Genomic DNA, 20912 nt, shown 5'->3' with positions numbered 1-20912 from the left:
ATGAAGAAAATGTGTTCTTTAACTATGTCATTTTTGTTTCTGAAGTTTTCTCTCATCTTGTGCTGTTTGACAGAACCCATTTGCTTTTGGAGGATAAAAAGTAGTGAATATAATGATGAAAATTTGCAAAGTGAGTGTGGTTATTTCCTTTGGACCATGAAGAAACTTATGAAAGATGATTTTTATAATGTAAGATTGGATTTTAGGTAAGTCATTAATTTTATTTCCTTTGTCAATGTCAATAATTAGAAATATTTAGCCATGTACACAAACTGTGTGTTCTGTCCTGTTTCACCCCCTGCAACTTTAGGAACTACTGAAAATTAATTATTACATCAATCTCTATTTTAATACTTTCAAATGTTCACAGTTTAGTTTAGTTTTAATACATTGTTCTCCAGTTCACAATGCTGGACAATGAGACAGTCTGGATTCTGTGAAGTGTTATCATTTGTGGATGCAGTTTACGAATGAAGTAGTGTTGAAATTGTTAAGCTTAGGCTAACCAATATGCCTGGGACTTCTTTTTTCATAAACTAATGTTTCTTATGCTTTTCTGCCTCTCCCTCTCATTCCATCTCTTATTTAATTTTCATGTCTTAGGGATTAAAAGAGTACATTTTTCAATTGGTAGTCAGAGAACACTGTATACTTTGATAGTGATGGTTGCTTCACATTATTACTTTTCTGTGTTAGGTGTGTAGGAATTTTATTTCTGATGTATTCTGCATTTTCCCACACCTCATTGGAAAAGTAGTGGAAATTCTCATTGGTGACAATTTTATAAGCCATAAGAAGTTTTAAAATTATAAATATATGAACTGTGTCATACACCATTCTGGATTAGAAGAAAAACTTAGTGCCCAACACTTAATTGAAAAATGCAAATTTCAGCATTAGAGCATATTTGGTGTTTTTACTCCTGATGAGATATAATAGCTAATAGTAACATGATCTGCCATTCGTTCCTGTCAGATGAATACATTTCATATAGAGAGAAGATCTCTTTGCTCAGATATCATTTAAAGGATCTTAAAGAATTAGGAAGACAGATGTGTTAAAAGAAATCTGATGCCGGGTGTGGTAGCACATGCCTTTAATCCCAGCACCCGGGAGGCAGAGACAGGCGGATTGCTGAGTTTGAGGCCAGCCTGGACTACAAAGTGAGTTCCAGGACAGCCAGGGCTATACAGAGAAACCCTGTCTTGAAAAACAAAAACAAAAGAAAACAAAACAAAACAAAAGAAGAAAAAGAAAAAGAAATCTGATAAGTTTTAACAAAATTGACAGAGTAAAAACACACTAAAAGGTAACATTATTAATTTAAAATTATACCCTGAAACTTAGACTACCCAAGAGACAATTTGCAAAATACATGAACCTCAAGAAGAAAGAAGACCAAAATGTGGATACTTCAGTCCTTCTTAGAATGGGGAACAAATTACCCATGGAAGGAGTTACTGAGCCAAAGTTTGGAGCTGAGACAGAAGAAAGGACCATCCAGAGACAGCCCCACCCGTGGATCCATCCCATATACAACCCTCAAACCCAGTCATTATTGCATATTTCAGAAAGATTTTGCTGACAGGACCCTGATATAGCTATCTCCTGTGAGGCTATGCCAGTGCCTGGCAAATACATAAGTGGATGCTCACAGTCATCTATTGGATGGAACACAGGGCCCCTAAAGAAGGAGCTAGAGAAAGTAACCAAGGAGCTAAAGGGTTCGGCAACTCTATACTCCTATATCAACAATATGAACTAACCAGTACCCTATCAGAACTATGTCTAAGTTGCATATGTAGCAGAGAATGGCCTAGTTGGCCATCAATGGGAGAAGAAGCCCTTGGTCTTGCAAAGATCATATGCCCCAGTACAGGAGAATTCCAGGGTCAGGAAGCAGGAGTGGGTGGGTTGGGGAGCAGGGCAGGTGGAGGGTATAGGGGACTTTTGGAATAACATTTGAAATGTAAATGAAGAAAAATCTAATAAAAATATGAAAAAAGATTATTATGCTGTTTGATGGTATTAACAGTTGAAACTATTAAAAGCATATTCTACAAATATCATGGAAATATTATTCATAATCTTCTTACTGTGAATGAAATTAGCATTTTTAAAACTTTTAGCTTCCAGAGTTTTTGTTATTTGGAAATATGTAAAATATTCTTACCTATAAAATAATTTCTCTCCCAGAAACATTGATAATCTTTTTTACGTAAACTCAGTGTTCCAAAACGTACACAGTTATATAATGTGTTTTAAAAACTCTCACATTATGTCAGATAGTATCATATAAGGGCTTTTGAATATATTTCTTAACGATTCACCTTTTTAAAATTTTGTGCTGTTTTACTAATCTTAATTTCCAAAGATTATTTTGTATGGAGTGAATCAATTTAGTACTTAACACTAAACATAAGATCCTCAGTAATGGACATTATTAAATACACATTAATGATATTTAAAGGTACAAAACGATAAGAATATAAAAGTTGAACAAAATTTAGATGTATTATTTGATTCTGAAAATATTTAATATCATTAAGATGTTTGATGCATAAATTGCATTTAAATAACAAAAAAATTAAGGAGAATTTGTTACGTATTTCATATATGGTATAAGTCATGCTTTTCCATGTATCTGTGGAATTACAACTCCAAGGTTATTTTATAGCATTCATACTCAAAAGGACTGTAATCTAGTTCAAGGATGACATTGAGAGATAAAATAAAGTTTATTGATTTTCATGAATACAAAATTTATTATATAGTAGTGCCGCATGTCTATAAACTCTTGAATTGTATTCTGCTCTAACGATCTCTAATATATGAGGCTAGTTTAAAGACATTTGGACAGAAATTTAGCATGTCTCATACTACAAACTTTACTGCAATGAACTTTTATATTTCAAACATCTTCCTTAATCATCACTATGTCTTGTTTTAGAATGCCAGCAAGAGAATACGAGTTTGTTCTGGTAATGTTTTTTGCTACTGATGAGATCAACAAGAATCCTGATCTTTTACCAAACACATCTTTGGTATTCTCTGTCATGGCTGATAAATGTCAAGATTCATTGGGAATTCTGGATTTAAAATATATGCTAGTAAATGACACTCTGAATTATGTTAATTATGTCTGTGAAGCAGATGATTCATGTGCCATAGGCCTTACAGGACCATCATGGAAAGCATCCTTAAAACTGGCAATTGATACTTGGGCACCAAAGGTAAGATTATGTGACACTGAATGAGTTAACAACATTAAATTCCATTTACAGGTGACTACAAGAAAAGTTGGACAGCATGAATTTATGAGTGTGCTGCCACACACACACACACACACACACACACACACGCACACACACACACATTATATATATAGAAAATAATTAAATAATCATATCATAGATGTACTGTGTAAATAGACAATATTGTGTTCTAGGAAATTCAGACTTCTCAGGAATAGTCTAGAATCTAATAGAAATAATACATGATATTTATAGTATAATCTTACTATCCTTAATAGGAGTTCTGAAAGGTGAGTGGCATTAATTGTATATATAATTCCAAACATTTTAATAATCATATTTCTTATGTGGATGTTTCATCCTCTCTTCTACATCCTTTAGGTTTTCTTTGGACCATTTAATCCTAACCTGAGTGACCATGACCGTTTTCCCAATGTCCATCAGATAGCCACCAAGGACACACATTTGTCCCATGGCATGGTCTCCTTGATGCTTCACTTTAGATGGACTTGGATAGGACTGGTCATCTCAGATGATGACCAGGGTGTTCAGCTTCATTCAGATTTAAGAGAAGAAAGCCAAAGGCATGGTATTTGTTTAGCTTTTGTGAATGTGATCCCAGAAACCATGAAGATATACATGACAAGGGGTAATATGTATGATAAACAAATTATGACATCTTCAGCAAAGGTTGTTATCATTTATGGTGAAATGAACTCTACACTAGAAATTAGCTTTAGAAGATGGGTATATTTAGGTGCTCAGAGGATCTGGATCACAACCTCACAATGGGATGTTATCACAAATAAAAAAGATTTCAGCCTTGATCTCTTCCATGGTACTGTCACTTTTGCACACCACAAAGGTTGGATTGCTAAATTTAAGAATTTTATGCAAACAATGAACACTTCCAAATACCCAATAAGCATTTCTGAGTCAATACTGAGGTGGAATTATCTTAATTGTTCAGTCTCTAAGAACAGCATTAAAATGGATCATTTCACATGCAAAAACCCATTAGAATTGACAGCACTGCACAACTATGATATGGCCCTGAGTGATGAAGGTTACAATTTGTATAATGCTGTTTATGCTGTGGCCCACACTTACCATGAACACATTCTTCAACAAGTAGAGTCTCAAAAAATGGTGGAAGACAAAGGAAAGTACACAGAATGTCAGCAGGTAAAGTTTCTTACATTTCATTATGATTAGATATATCAATGTGATCTTTTATGTTTTATTAGATATTTTCTTCATTTACATTTCAAATGCTATCCTCAAAGCCTCCAAAACCCTCTCCCTGCCCTGCACTGCAATCCACCCTCTCTGGCTTCTTGGCCCTGGCATTCCCCTGTACTGGGGCATATGATCTTCACAATACCAAGGGCCTCTCCTCCCATCAATGGCCAATCAGGACATCCTCTACTACATATGCAAGTAGAGACATAGCTGTGGGGCGTACTGGTTAGTTCATATGATTGTTCCTCTTATAGGGTTGCAGACCCCTTTAGCTCCTTGGGTATTTTCTCTTGCTTCTTCATTAAGGTCTCTGCGCTTTATCCAGTAGATGACTGTGAGCAATCACTTCTGTATTGGCCAGGCATTGGCATAGACTCACAGGAGAGAGCTATGTCAGGTTCCTGTCAGCAAAATCTTTCTGGCATATGCAATAGTGTCTAGGTTTGTTAGCTGTATATGGGATGGATCCCCGGGTGGGGCAGTCTCTGGGTGGTCTTTCCTTCTGTCTTAGCTCCAAACTTTGTCTCTGTAACTCCTTCCATTGGTATTTTGTTCCCTTTTCTAAGGAGGAATGAAGTATTCACGCTTTGGTCATCCTTCTTCATGAGTTTCATGTGTTTTGCAAATTGTATATTGTATATTCTAAGCTTCTAGGCTAACATCCGCTCATCAGTGAGTGAATACCACGTGTGTACTTTTGTGATTGGGTTACCTCACTCGGGATGATATCCTGCAGATGCATCTACTTGCCTAAGAATTTCATAAATTAATTCTTTTGAATTGTTGAGTAGTACTCCATTGAGTAAATGTATCACATTTTCTGTATCCATTCCTCTATTGAGGGACATCTGGGTTCTTTCCAGCTTCTGGCTATTATAAATAAGGCTGCTAGGAAAATAGTGGAGCATGTGTTATTATTACCAGTTGGAACATCTTCTGGATATATACCCAGGAGTAGTATTGCTGGATCTTCTTGTAGTACTAGATTTCCCGAGTGGTAGCACCTGCTTGCAATCCCACCAACAATGGAGGAGTGTCCCTCTTTCTCCACATCCTCGCCAGCATCTGTTGTCACCTGATTTTTTGATCTTAGCCATTCTGACTGGTGTGAGGTGCAATCTCATAGTTGTTTTGATTTGCATTTCCCTGATGATTAAGGATGTTGAACATTTTTTTCAGGTGCTTCTCAGCCATTCGGTATTTCTCACTTGAGAATTTTTTGTTTAGTTCTGTACCCCATTTTTAATGGGGTTATTTGTTTTTCTGCAGTCCATATTCTTGAGTTTATATATATATATATATATATATATATATATATATATATATATGTTGGATTATTATTAGTCCCCTATCTGATTTAGGATTGGTAAAGATCCTTTCCCAATCTGCTGGTGGCCTTTTTGTGTTATTGACAGTGTCTCTTGCCTTCAATGTGATCTTTTAAATGGACCCAAAGAAAAAATTGTACATTTGTTAGAGATTATTCTCCCAGTTGAACGATTTGCACACTGCAAAACTGCCTAATGAATCTTTTACATGGATGACTATCATGCCAAAGATAACATGTAATAGGAGACAATACATTTTTATGAATATCAGTGAGTATTTTGAAAAGATGTCTCAACATTTCACCAAAAGAGTTCAAAATTTAAAATAGTGTCCAAGAGTTTTATCATAAAATCCTTAAGTGATGAATAGACTAGAATACCTTTCTAAAGAAAAATTTCTCAAAGCTTGATACATGTGCTGTGTTTAATATTCATTTAATTTAACAATTTACAAAAATTAATGATTAAGGCTGCACATTTTATTGAGTTCATGCATTTTATGTGTATACTGTATGTACATGAAAGACCCAGAAATATTTCATATTTTCACAATTTCCAGACATTCAGACTTCCCCTTCATTCCCACATACATGGCTTCATTTATCAAAAAGTATTTTTGACAAACTTTTTCACACACACACACACACACACACACACACACACACACATACACCATGTTACTTGATATCTGGTAATCATTTTTTCTAGCACATTTTATCATCAAACATTAATATGAAGTATATAAATTTGCAATTATCAATGAAGTATACTGTATTTTACTACATGGGATTATTTTAATACAGCTTTCTTTTCTGAAAGTCATTAGGAAATTGGTGGAAATTCTCAATTTTGCATTCCCTTTATTGATATGCATATGTATGCATGCATCTCTTTTAGTTGGCTCCCTTGCTGAAAACTAGAGTATTTACTAATCCTGTTGGAGAACTGGTGGATATGAATCATAGGGAATATCAGTGTGCAGAGTATGACATTTTCATCATTTGGAATTTTCCACAAGGCCTTGGATTAAAAGTGAAAATAGGAAGCTATTTTCCTTGTTTCCCACAGAGTCAACAACTTCATATATCTGAAGATTTGGAATGGGCCACAGGAGGAACATCAGTGGGTATACCACATTTTTTTTTTCAGGAGATCTAAAATTTAAAATATCAGGCACTGAAGTACGAGCATTGTGGTTATGACTAATTGCTACTCTTGCAAAAGACCATCCACAAACGTTACAATCAGCAAAATTTGATAACTCTCAACTTCATGAAATCTGGTCATAAATGCATCAAAGGCCTCTGAATTCCATGTACAATAGCACCCACATGCCTATTCACCCACAATACAGGAATATATTTATTAAATTTATAGTAAAACATACATGTACATATAATTAAAATTTTTAACTACATATAAAGCATGGAATTTTCTGATTGTGTGAACATATTTATAGCCTAATTAAAAATAGCATGTATTCATTAACATAAATCTTTCTCCAGATTCAAGGTTTTCACTTGTTTAATTTATAAATTTTGTTTGTTTATTTATTTATTTATTTATATTTCCATCATTATTCCACTTCCTGGTTTCCCCTCTTTTGTGGATGAGTGCCTTATCTGGCATCAGTGGGAGGGGAGTCCCTTGGTCCTCTGAAGGCTTGATGTCCCAACATAGAGGAATGCTAGGGTGGTGAGGCAGGAGTGGGTAGGAGTGGGGCTCCCTCATAGAATCACGGGAAATAGGGGAAGGGATGGAAGTTCAAGGTTTTCTTTTACACTTAGGAAAACTTCATTAATTTTATGAGAGTATTATATAACATATTTTGGTCATATTCATAAAAAAAACCTCTTCCTTGACTTACCCTACCTTCTTCTTCCATACAACTCAGTTCACTTTTCTAAAGTTACATATCATGAGAGAAACACTGTTGCCACATAAATATTCCTTTAGGATTAATCAGTTTATTAAGGAAAAAATTTAAATTGCCTCAACCTCAATGTTACATATATAATATTACAGGATGTAGTAAATATTGTGTGACATTCAGTGCATTTCAGGGTAATAAAAACAATAATGTGGCTGAAATTTTTAAGTTTTACTGGTTATCAGAGCACTATGTATAGCCATATCTGTTAATGTCCCATATATCAATCTATGGTTCATTATTCATAAGATGTATACATGAACTACACAAACATATTCACACACATATTATATAATATTTATGCATTGCCTCAGGTACCCTCCTCAATGTGCAGTGTGACATGTACTGCTGGATTCAGGAAAATTCATCAGAAAGAAACAGCAGACTGCTGCTTTGATTGTGTTCAGTGCCCAGAAAATGAGGTTTCCAATGAAACAGGTACATGCTTGCATACAAAAGAAAAAATGCTGAATTTGAGTACTTTCTCTTTCCAAACTAGAAATATGATATGGCCTAGATGCAAACTGAGGGCCTAAAGTCTCCATGTGTCAGAGCTTAATTAGTTAAATAATGTCAACTTCTTTTGGACCCAGCAAATTACTTGCAATATCTTCCTCAAACAAGGCATTTCTCTCACAACATGATGGTTACTGATTTTATATTATATAGAAAATGTTTCAGGGGACATCCATGCTTAACAATTTTTAAAAGTAATATTTTAGGCATAATCTATGCATATGGTTATTTTTCTTTGATTCATTGTACAAAGAAACTTGACCACCTGATCAGTCCATAATCTTTCCCTCCATCACCCAGCTTAGTCCCTGACAAAGACCAGATGCTCAGAGTAACAGTTGTTGTTTAATGAAATATATTTTAAAGGCCCTGCAGTGGTGGTGCATGCCTGTAATCCTACCACTTGAGAGGCAGAGGCAGGTGGAGTTCTGAGTTCAAGGCCAGCCTGGTCTACAGAGTGAGTTCTAGGACTGCACAGAGAAACACTGTCTCAAAAAACCACATATATATATATATATATATATATATATATATATATATATATATATATAGAGAGAGAGAGAGAGAGAGAGAGCTTATATGGCTTAATGAATTAAGAATTTACTTTTAAAGCATTAGGACAAGAGTGAAGATTTCCAGAATGCAACAAGAGTTGTGATAGTGCTTCTCATCAATCACTTCCTAGCTAAGGAAAGAGGGATGAATTTGAACATCTGCTACACACACTCCAGTGAAGTTTGCTTGGCAGGCCGATAAGCCTGAGAGCACTCATGAGGCAAAGAATTTCAGAGAAACTCACCTCCTGGAACCTTGGTGTTCTCATAACCCATATACTCACACCCTATCCCCACGTTAGTCTGGTGTATGGTTCCACGTGCTCTCTTTTAGTATTATTTTATTATAAGTGCCTTTTAAGATTGAATTCTGACATAGCTAAGCCTTTACCAGTGTTCCAATGTCCCAGAAAATCCTTGCAGCCGACAAACTTGGAATTCAGTAGGAATTCAGTAAGAAGGTTATCTATTCAGTAACATTCAAATTTACTTCTCTTAGAGAATGTGAAACTAATTAGGCATTACAAAGAACGGAGCCAGAATAGCTCAGGGCTGGTCTGCAGTGTTTACTTGGGACAATAGCCAGTCTTACCCAGACAAGGGAATACACAGTAGCCTAGTGAATAGGTGGGTTCACCATGAAAGAGTTAGGGAATCCTCCTGAGACAGGTTTCTATACTAGGCCCAAAGAAACAGCATAATCAGGCATTTACTAAGAACCCCTGGTGGTGGGTTTAACAATAGACTAGCATTACACCTGGCTCCCTTCTTAGAGGTAAACACCAGGGCGCCTGGTCCCCACCTTCTTTTGATGTATACATATGTATACATTCCTTTTTTATTGGGTCACTGTAACTCCAAGGATGTATCTCGCCTGGTTTCTTGTTGCTCTTCTGTATAAAAAGTATGATCTCAACTTGAAATATTATATTCAGATTCTACACAACCTCTTGTGTTGAGTCTGTCTGTCATTCATTCGCCGAATCCTTGTCCACCTGCAACTAAAGACCCATTCTATGCAGACAAGGAACTGAGAGGGTCTATGTTAAACATCCATTACCTTTGTGCCATGTAACTTGGAATGTGTTCCTGTGAAAAAAGAAATTGTACCAGAATGAGAGGTACATGGATATGTCTATGAGGAATACAGCTCCAAAAATGCAAACAATGCCTTTATTTGCATGAGGATTTGTATGTTCTGGTTCCTATGTGTAGATAGAGACAAAGGGGCACAACCAACAAAGCAAACAAAGTACATAATGCATTTCATCAACTGACATCAATAACAATGTCTGCTACACTACCCTTGTCTGTGAATAGTGAATTTATGGTTTGAGGAATTAAAGAATCTGATATCATGCATATTACTATTCACTATATTTTTTGGTTAGTAAATAATTTTTTTTTAATGTTCCATTTCCTATGATGGTGATCTGTTCCCTCACAATGCATAGGTTAATAGAGAACAATCTTAAGTTAGTGGTTCCTACAGCAATAAGGAATGGAACAGATGCTCAAAACCAAATTATTTATTGATATATCCTCTGAATAATACAAGTCCCCAATTATTAACTATGTAATTATAATATCTTATAAGGGTTTATTGACATTTGCCAGCAGATATGGAACAGTGTGTGAGGTGTCCAGACGATAAATATGCCAACATAGAGCAAACTCACTGCCTCCAAAGAGCTGTGTCATTTCTGGCTTATGAAGATCCATTGGGGATGGCTCTGGGCTGCATGGCACTGTCCTTCACAGCCATCACAATTCTAGTACTAGTCACTTTTGTGAAGTACAAGGATACTCCCATTGTGAAGGCCAATAACTGCATTCTCAGCTACATTCTGCTGATTTCTCTAGTCTTCTGCTTTCTCTGCTCATTGCTCTTCATTGGACATCCCAACCAGGTCACCTGCATCCTGCAGCAGACCACATTTGGACTATTTTTCACTGTGGCTGTTTCTACAGTGTTGGCCAAAACAATAACTGTGGTCATGGCTTTCAAGCTCACTACTCCAGGAAGAAGGATGAGAGGGATGATGATGATGACAGGGGCACCTAAGTTGGTCATTCCCATTTGTACCCTAATCCAACTTGTTCTCTGTGGAATCTGGTTGTTAACATCTCCTCCCTTTATTGAAAGAGATATACAATCTGAACATGGGAAGACTGTCATTTTTTGCAACACAGGCTCTGTCCTTTCCTTCCATGTTGTCCTGGGATACTTGGGTTCCTTGGCTCTGGGGAGCTTCACTGTGGCTTTCCTGGCTAGGAACCTTCCTGACAGATTCAATGAAGCCAAGTTCCTAACTTTCAGCATGCTGGTGTTCTGCAGTGTCTGGATCACCTTCCTTCCTGTCTACCACAGCACCAGGGGGAAGGTCATGGTGGTTGTGGAGGTCTTTTCCATCTTGGCTTCTAGTGCAGGGTTGCTAGGGTGTATCTTTGTCCCAAAGTGTTATGTTATTTTAGTTAGACCAGACTCACATTTTATACAGAAGTACAAAGGTAAATTGCATTATTGAAACTTTCATACTATGAAAATGTTAGATGATAGTCAACATATCTTTTTCTTTGTCCTAACAAAAGAAGTACCTAATCATATAAAACTTTTTAGTAATATACAAATTTGAACTTACAAACAGGACAGCACTGTCCATTGTTATACTAAGTACCAAAGTTTGGTGGAAAATGGTTTTATTCATAAGTACACAAACCTGAAGTATTGATATCCAGGAATCTCAATTGAGGAATGGCTCACATAATTTTCACCTGTGGTTTTGTCTGTAAGCCATGTACTTAATTAATGATTAATATATTCTGACCCTACTGACTGTAGACAGTAGCACCACTAAGCAAGTTTTTCAATGAGGTATATGAAAAAAGATTGTAGATAGGATGAACATAAAGCCAGTAATCAGCATTTTTTTCATGGACTTTGACAGAGTTCCTACATCCATGTTCTTGTCTTGGCTTCTTTCAGTTAACTGTGATGAATGTACATAGAGAAATAACACTATCCCATATATTCCTTTTGACCATGGTGTTTTGTTATAGCAACAAAAACTAAAACATCAGCAAGTTGGTAAATTGCAATGGTTGGTATTTGAAATATCATAGATTAGTTTCAATCAATTTCTTGATTTGAAAAGAATAACAAGATTGAATGTTATTATCTTATTGGGCTTAGCTACAGTACTGCATAATGTTGAAGGCCAAACAGAGGCCTGGGATATCGGAAAGATATACCATGTTCTATGAAGACATTCATAACATCATATAACATAGTACTAAGAATATAAGAGTATATGAAAAAGAGTATGGGGTTCAGATTGTGCCTTATAAGGCTCTTGAACTTTATGTGAAAACACACCATTTCATTATGAGATGTGGATGTTTCATTCACTGAGGAAAATCGGTAGTGAAAATAATGTAGTACAAAAACCTACATCACATTTAGGTCAGTGAAGTTTGTGAACATATATCACTCTAGATGAAGGATCTCTTTATAAATTTGTTAAATTTATATAGTAACTATAGATTATTCAGTTTAATATTACACAAAGACACATAAAAACACACATTACTATTTCTGAATATCAGTTGTAGGACAGTGTGATTTTTTTTTCTCAGACTACTGTTTGTTGGTTTTTTTTTAACTGCTTTTTGGTAGCTTATTTTTGAGAGTGTATTTTAATTGTTTTTTTCTTTATATTTCCTGATTCCAACATACCATTTGTAACTCTGAACTTCTAAAATGCACATGATGCTTATATGATTAATTATTATTGAGTGCATATATGTATTTGTGTGTATATATATATATATATATACATACATATACACACACACACACATTTTGAAATATAAACTGTAGAGACCATGTAAAACTGCATACATTTATGTTCTGATGGCTCATTAATTGTTACTACATGGCTAATCTTTGTTCCATTTTCTTGCAATGACATCCTGTCCCATTCCCATATTTACGGTTCCCTGTAAATGACTGTGTAGGCTAGAAGCTTTGTGACCATTTTTCCTTCCATACTAGCATGCATAGCATAGCAGTCCTACCTCCAATTGTATTTTTGAGCCATGTTCATAAGATTTTTTTGGTTTACACATTTGCTTTCTAGAAAATTTGTATTCCCAGCCAACTTCCTCAAACTTTGACTTTCAAGATCTTTCCCACCATCTTCTTCATATTTCTGTGTAACTTGGATGAGGAAATATTTTGCAAGAGGTTACAGTCATCATAATTCCCTTTACCATTTCCTCTGGTAGCATGCAGTGTAATTTCTAGCAACTTGAATTCTAGTCATTAGAGTTAAAGCTTCTAGTTGGGAACCAGCATAAATTGTCCATATTTGATGACATAAGTAAGGTTTGTCTTTAGGACTATCTTCTTATTACTGGTTTATATTGAACAAAAACAGCACTCAGGGTTCAGCAATCTGTGTGGGAAAGTATGCCAAAAAGTATAAGTGGCAGAGGTATTGGGTGACTTGAACAAAACAGTATCATTAAGACACAAAAGAACTGACAATCATATGACCTCCAAGAGATTTCTCAGCATTCATAAGATCTGCACATGATCAAGTGTCCTAGTATTAACAAGGAGACATGAACAACTGCAAACACATTATAAATTTAGAATACATGGCAATTTCTGTCAAGGAACATTCTTTTGTTAACATGAAATTAAAATATGATTATCATTAATGTACTCTATATTTGTTTTACATCACTGGAAAAAGAAATTGAGGAAAGAAGACAAAAATATCTTTAATCAAAGACTTGGTAGTACCAGGAGATATATTAAAGGATCACTACACTCGAGATATAAGACATGTAATCTCCATTTTCTGCCTGCTGTCACACTTCCCTGGCAATGAGGTAAGTGTGTTGGTCTGGTGGAATTCTGTGTTGAATACCTTTTTGGAGAATTGTACTTGTTACAGATCACATCCTCAGCAAAGGTCAACTTTTGATGAACTTTTACATGGGGCACAAGTTTTTCCAAATCCCTTGCTTATTTGTTAAGATGTATCCACAAATTTCTTCCCCAGATGTCTTTTTCATCAAAGTTATTTTTCCATTTAATTTAATGTTTTACTTTTGATTTCTTCTTTGTGAATTGCACATCATATACACCCCCCCCCCCAGGTTCATTTGGTAAGACATATGCAAAATATTGTGCTGGTTATTTTTTATCACCTTGATACAAATTAGAGTCATTTCAGAGGAGGGAATGAAAACATGACTTTAGGCTGTTTCCTTGATTACTGATCAGTGTAGCAGAACCCATCCCAATGTGGGTGGTGCTAACCTTAGCCTGTCAGCCCTGGGCAGTTTAGAAAATCATGCTGGACAAGCTAGCAATTTGCATTCCTCCATGGTCTCCTTCACTTCCTGCCTAGGTTTTCTCTATGCCAGACTATATCCAGGAAGCCAAAGGAATCTTAAAATTCCCTATGTTGTTTTTGTTAGTGTTTTAGCACAGCAAGAGAAATCAAGCTGTAACTTTTTGCCTAATTCAATACAAATCAAGGAGTGAATCTTAGGCACAAAACAGTATGATTGAAGTGTTTTCTTTAGTAATTATTTTTTTATAACAACCTCATAATCAAGCCAGACATGATGGTACATGACATTAGTTTGCTCAATTGAAAGGCAGAGATAAGAAGAAATTTTCTGACTTTCAGAAAATGAAGACAAAGTCAGGCTCTGTAATCCTAGATCTCATGTGGTATTTGTTAGCATCTTTAGCTTTAATAGGAATAGAAATAGTTCGAATGTTTTGTGCTTGGGGCTAGAGAGATAGTTTGGAAATTATGGGGAATTTGGTTACCAGGCTCACAACTACTTCTGAATCCAATTATTTCGTTTTCATTGCCCTCTTCTATCCTCGTGCACTCATGGACATGCATCTCTCTACAACACATACATGATTGATATTAAATGGGAAAAACAAAACAAGCAAACAACAACAAAAATACTTTGAGAAAATTCGCAGTTTTACTTTTTTTCTCCTAAGAAAAATTCTTCTATCCCCTTTTAGGCTCAGATTCAAGAACTCCTACTAGTCTTGAATATTCAATTCTCCTACCCAAGAATTCCTAGGGATTATGACATGAAGTTATACAGTTCTCATATGTACTTCTTGATATAAACAAACAATCCCACATATTAGCCACTTAACAAGAAAAACAGCAGCAGCCACAACCACATAGGTCTTCTTCAGGAAGCTGGGTGGAGTTGTTGCCAAATGCATGTAATCACTGTAAGAAGAAAACGTATGGGAGGCCTATAAGTTCATCAAAGGCAGTGTTTGCTACACAGTGAACTGATGACCAACATTGGTGAACATCTCACAAGTAAAAACAAAGGTCTCTCAGCTTTGAAAGTTTCTTTTCTTTTCTCTTCTTCTTTTTTTTTTTTTTTTAATGGTGAGCATTAGACTAGAAAGCTTGGTGGCTTCTAGAATTTTCTGGAACTATTAGAAAATTTGTTCTCTCATTCAAGGACACTGGAATTAAAACAAACATACCACAGGTTCCCTTTAAAAAACTCTAACTTATAGTCTTTTTTCTTTCTATCTTTCTCCTTAGTTTCATATCTCTGCATTCTTAATCCTCTTCTTTTTTTTTTTTTGAACATTTGCATTTTCTTTGTACCCCAGCGCTTCCCACACAAACCTCAGGCCCAGGACTGGAGCTCGGGCGAATATAAACCACTCCAAGTTTAGAAAGAGATTTTTAAGAGTTAAAAGAACAGAAATCAGCTATATGTCCTCCTCCAGGGCAGAGAGAAGACCTCCTTTCCCATGGGAGTAGGACTATGGCTTGGGAGTGAGAGGCTGGCCTGGCACTGGAGCCCGGGTACAGAGAAGTGCCCATGGCAGGCATTCTTGCTGGAGCCAGGTGTAGCCCATAGGACACAGAACCTGGTGGGTCTGCGAACATGCTCTCATATTCCCAAACATGTCTGCAGCTGCTGGCTAGGTTTCTGTGTTTTCTGAAAGATGTGTGTCTGGGCATCCAAAGCAGCCTCCGGCCTCTCCCTTCTCCTTGGCACAGGTCTTGATGCTGAGGGAAAGCCATGGTTTGGCGAGGGAGCCTACAATAGTTTTCATGGCTGTAAAGCTCAGTAGCTCACAGCATAGCAGGAAAGAAGACAAATGACTTGGGTTGAGTCCTTATCTTTCAGCTTCTCCCCCTACTGCACAACTGGGCACCCAGGACCATAGTTTACCGGACGGGCACATGCACGCACACACACCCACACAACCACCTGGGAACTGAGCACGGGGTGCAGAGAGCTCTGGGTCTTGGTCTGATTTCCTGCTCTGCGTGTGACCTGCTTTTGTCCCACACGCCCTGGCTACTTGCAGACCCTGTCAGTGAGGCTGACCACAAAGGCACAGTGTAGCAGAGTCCCCTGTTGGGATGGCCGTTTCTTGGAGCAGGAAGGCTAAGGGGCCCGCAGCTGCCCAAGGCTGGTGTAGACATCATCAGTTCCACTTAGCTCCTCGAAGACTGGAATCAGGTTCAGCAACTCTGTATCTGCCATGTCATCAAACCAGGACTGCACAGGCACTGCATTTTCTGGGTGGAAGATGTAAGATGCAGGGGAGTTGTCCAGGATGACAGTTTTCCTCAGGTCCCTTCCCAGGCGGCTGAGGTCCTTGACATAGCAGCCCTGGTGGAACACACAAGCCTCTCGGAACAGGCGGGCCCGGAACACCCCGCACCGGTCCAGGAGATCAGTCACAGGGTCAGCATACTTGGCCAAGCTGGCAGTGAAGAGAACACATTCGAAGAGCTCCCCCATCCGTCTCAGGAACTCATCCGACGTAAGGCCTCTTGAGCACATACACCTGGTGCGTGGTCCCCTCAATCTCTACAGGCACTATGAAGTCAGCATTGTTGATCGGCTTAAAGGAACTGTGCACAAGGGTCTCATCCAGGTCAATGACCACGCAGATCCTGCCTTGATCTTGCTCTGTCACCTCGGGGAGCAGGCAGGTCCCAGGGATCTGATAAAACTGGTACTGGAGACACTGGAGCAGATCGGACTTGGCGATGGTGTTGGCCTCCTCCTTGTGTGTGAGCTCAGTGGAAGAGCTGGACTGGACAACATGCTGTGTGTGGAAACAGCACAAGAGGGCCTTGAAGATGCTGCGGCCACGGGGCTTCTTAGGCGAGGACTTGGAGACTAGGCCTTGCTTGGTGAGCACCAGGGCGTCTTCCCTCCGCGCCTGGGTGATGATGGAGCCGTGTTCCATCTAACAATCCCGCGGGCCCGGGCTGGCTGGGCGGGAAGACGCGCGGGCGGGCTGGGCTGGGGGGCCTGGGCGGGGGCCCGTCGGGCTCCGGCTCCCGAGACTCCGACTCCCGCAGCTGTTCACATCCCCCTCGCGTTTCCTCCCCGGGCCGGGAAGGGAGGCGGCCTGCACAGAGGGCGGGCGGGCCAGGCGGCGGCTTCCCCGGTGCCCCCAGCCCCGATCCCCCGGTGGCAGCTCCGGGCTCCTCAGTTTATAATCCTCTTCTATAATGTCAAATTAGATTGAAGATTTTGGCAAGAAGCTGTAAATACCAATTGTCAACCTGTGGGGTATGACCCCAGAGTGAACTGTTTTCATTTAAAGTATTTTATTTATTTAAATTCCAAATGTTGCCTTCCTTCCTGGCCCCTTTCTCAGAATTCTTCACCCCATCCCCCTTACACTTTGCCTTTGAGTATGTATTCCCCAACTCATCCCAACCCTTGCCCATACACACAACATCACTCTCCCCAGCATTGCTTTTGCCTGGGTCATCAAGTCTCTACAGGATATGGTGCATCTAATCTAACAGAGGCTAGAATAGGAAGTCCTCTGCTATATATGTGCTGGGGGACAAAAAGCATCTCATGTATGCTCTTTGGTTGGTGGATAAGACTTTGGTAGCTTTGAGTGGTCTGGGTTAGTTGATACTATAGTTCTTCCTATGGGGTTTCCATCAGCTTCATCTCCTTCTATCCTTCCTGTAACTCTTTCATAGTTGTCTGTGTCCTCAGTCCAATAGTTGGCTACAAGTGTCTTCATCTGTCTTAGACAGCTGCTAGTAGAGCCTCTCAGAAGACAGCCATGTTAGACTCCTGTCTGAAAACACAACATGACATCAGAAATAGTGTCAGGGTTTGGTGACTGTACATGGGATGGATCCCAAGTTGGGCAAGTGCTTCAGTGGCAAAAACACATTTTTGAAGTAGGAACCGAACACTTATTCGTGGGAATCTTCACAACACAGGAATTGTATTAAATATTCACAGCATTAGAAAGATGAAGAACCACTGCTGTAAAATGAGAATTACTTGTTTGTTGCGCGCGCCCAACTGGCCAGGAAGAACGACGCTGCAACAGGATCCTTCTGCACACGTTTATTCAGTCCTGTTTCTTCTTGTTTATATCTCCCTTGTTTATATTTCCCTTGTTTATATCTTCCTTGTTTATATCTTCCTTGTTTATATCTCCCCCGAACCCTGGGCCTCTCACTCTTTTATACTCTCAGTTCCCATCCACGCACAGCAGGCCACGCCACTTCACCAGGCACGCAGCATCAGCTAATCAGGGCAGAGGGGCATATCTCCATCAAAATGGATTCACCTGGTACACCTGCGCAGCTCTCAAGATGTTTGTGGCTTATATGAGGAAGTCAGGTGCAAATCATACGACTTAGCTGCAGTCCCTGGCGCCTTTGGGACTGCTGCCACACCCGCTCCTCACACTTGTTGGTGTTTTTGGTTTCAAGGATGAACATGCTGCATTCTACAACCAATTAATGACACTCCAAATTTGTAGAAGTTACTATTCTTCTCCCAGCTGTCCTTAGTTGTTGGCAGTCCTTTGCTTGTTGTGTGGGATGGTGACTCATAAGCCCATAAAATTTGTTCCCTTTCATATTCACAAATAAATTGATATTACAGGATTTTTTTTTATCCTATCATTTTCTAGGCAAGAATGCTTTACAGTAGGTGTCCTGGTATTCTTTCACCACGTCCACAATGACATTCCCTGAACTATAGATGCAGTAGCTGTGATGCAGCTGTATTTGGCTGTTGGTAGATATACCTATCTGTTGTTAAATAACTTAAAGCAGTGATTCTTAACCTTCCTAATGATGCAATGCTTGAATCATCAACAGGCTGGGCTGCCTTGTTTGTCTTCGTTGGAGAGGATATGTGTAGCCTGCAGAATTTTGATGTTCCAGTCTGGTAGGAAACCCAGAGGGTACTCCATCCTCTCATAATATAAGTGGGAATAATGAGAGATCAAATATATGAGAGGAGATGTCCAAGAGTGGGGCAGTGAATGGGATGTAAAATGAATACATGCATACATACATACATATACATTAATTAATGAATGAATGAAAAATAAAAACCAAACAAATCATGTGTCCAGCCCTGAGTAAGGAATCTTTGAAAATATTTGTATTCATTTAAAAGAAGTATAAGGTAATAAATACCAGGAAAAATCTAGGAACACACAGCCTAAATTTATCCTCATTTTTGTCATATGGTCTTATAATCCAACTAGATATCATCTAACAAACCCAAAAATAGAATTATATTTCTTCTAAGTACTTCTTTTATGGTAGCTTAAAGTATGTAGTACTGACAGAACTATAATGGAGAAAAGAGTGGCTCAAATCATAATGTTCAGAACATTTGTAAAAGTCATTTTTTAATAATTGATTGATTTGTGGATTGATTGATGGATTTATTAATGTGTATTCATATAAATGGTCAGTCTCATAGATGTATGTGAAACACAGGAATTCCTGATGCCAAGGATACATGAGTGTGTCAGATAACATGGAAGACTGAATTTCCATCTCTCAACATCAGTTGAATGTTTGTAGTTCTCCACTTAGGTGTGTGAATACATGAAAATTTCTCCCTCCCTATGGCATGCCAAATGATAATACAATTTGTAGGTCTTACTTAAGTGACCTAATTGCTATATGATTACAGGTGCAGCTCCACAATTATAGAGAAGACACTGTTTCTCATCAGGCACCTTAGTCCTCCAGATTTCACCATCTTCTAGTCCTTTTACATTATGTTCCCTGAGCTGTGGGTGGAGGGGCCATGTTGTGTATATATCACACAGGGTTGGATAACCTCAGGTAGTCATCCTTACATGTTAAGAAATTGAGATTTTCTGCAATGCTACAAGTCTATTACACATAATCCATAGTGTGAGTAAACAGGACTATGCTTATTTATGGATATAAGGATAGGCATTAAGAATTAGACAAAAGGAAGAAAATTCCTTATAGCTGAATATTATGCAAACATTTTCACAATTAAATTCTTTCAGATTACTCTATCATATGTTGAAAGGAAACAAACAACAAAACAAATCTAGCAAGCACACATGTTTGAATTTAAAAAACTGGGAAATGTTCTTTTATTTTCTGAGTACTAGTGTTAATTCTACTTTGAAGATCTGCTGGGACTCTATGATAAATATTTCTGGCTCAGTGCTGTTATGTTGATTATTTGTTTTGTTTTAGAGTAGGTTTTTTAAAAATAATTTTCATTTCATTGTCTGTTATAAGGCTGTAAATCATTTTCTTAATGTTAACATGAGTTGATTAAAACACACATGTACACAGACACACACACAGACACACACTCACAGACACACAGACACATATACCCTCTTATTTCTTATACATTTCCAATTTAGTGTACTTCAGATTATTAAAGTTATAAACCATAAGACTTTCAATTTCTTGTGTCTATTTTAATGTTTTTCTTTGCAAACATATTTTATTGATTTGCATCTACTCTCTGTTTGGGAGGAGATGCCTTAAACTTATTAATCTTTTCAAAGAAAGAATTGCTTGTTTTATTTTATTTTCATTTCAATAATTTCATACTTGAATTTGGTTATATATTTTCATTTAATTTTATTTGTTGTTGTATGTTCTTGTCTTTTGATTTTTCTTTCCCAAGAACTCAAAGAGAACCATGAAACAGTCACATAAAATATTTCTCTCTCTCTTTCTCTCACTTTCTCTCTCTCTCACTC

The 20912-nt window shown here is 37.8% G+C and overlaps 1 protein-coding gene and 1 pseudogene across 1 annotated transcript; one reads left to right on the top strand and one right to left on the bottom strand.

Annotated features, from left to right (window-relative positions):
- Vmn2r85 (vomeronasal 2, receptor 85) lies at positions 1-11352 on the top strand. The gene is made up of 6 exons (NM_001102602.1): positions 1-206; positions 2951-3233; positions 3636-4439; positions 6722-6946; positions 8069-8192; positions 10442-11352. Exons 1-6 carry the CDS (start codon positions 1-3, stop codon positions 11350-11352), a joined length of 2553 nt encoding a protein of 850 aa, NP_001096072.1.
- Positions 15480-17366, bottom strand: Ctdsp2-ps (CTD (carboxy-terminal domain, RNA polymerase II, polypeptide A) small phosphatase 2, pseudogene; annotated as a pseudogene).

Source organism: Mus musculus, chromosome 10 (genome assembly GCF_000001635.26).
Source record: "Mus musculus strain C57BL/6J chromosome 10, GRCm38.p6 C57BL/6J".
In the NCBI taxonomy this organism is placed as follows: domain Eukaryota; kingdom Metazoa; phylum Chordata; class Mammalia; order Rodentia; family Muridae; genus Mus; species Mus musculus.
The sequence above is the reverse complement of the archived record's forward strand: the minus strand, read 5'-3'. Positions and strand labels throughout refer to the sequence as shown.

Bases quoted from the DNA above. Each gene is read 5' to 3' on its own strand.
- Vmn2r85 (NM_001102602.1), top strand. From the start codon at position 1: ATGAAGAAAATGTGTTCTTTAACTATGTCATTTTTGTTTCTGAAGTTT. The intron at 207-2,950 runs GTAAGTCATTAA...GTCTTGTTTTAG, and splicing joins AATGTAAGATTGGATTTTAG to AATGCCAGCAAGAGAATACG. The intron at 3,234-3,635 runs GTAAGATTATGT...TACATCCTTTAG, and splicing joins TTGATACTTGGGCACCAAAG to GTTTTCTTTGGACCATTTAA.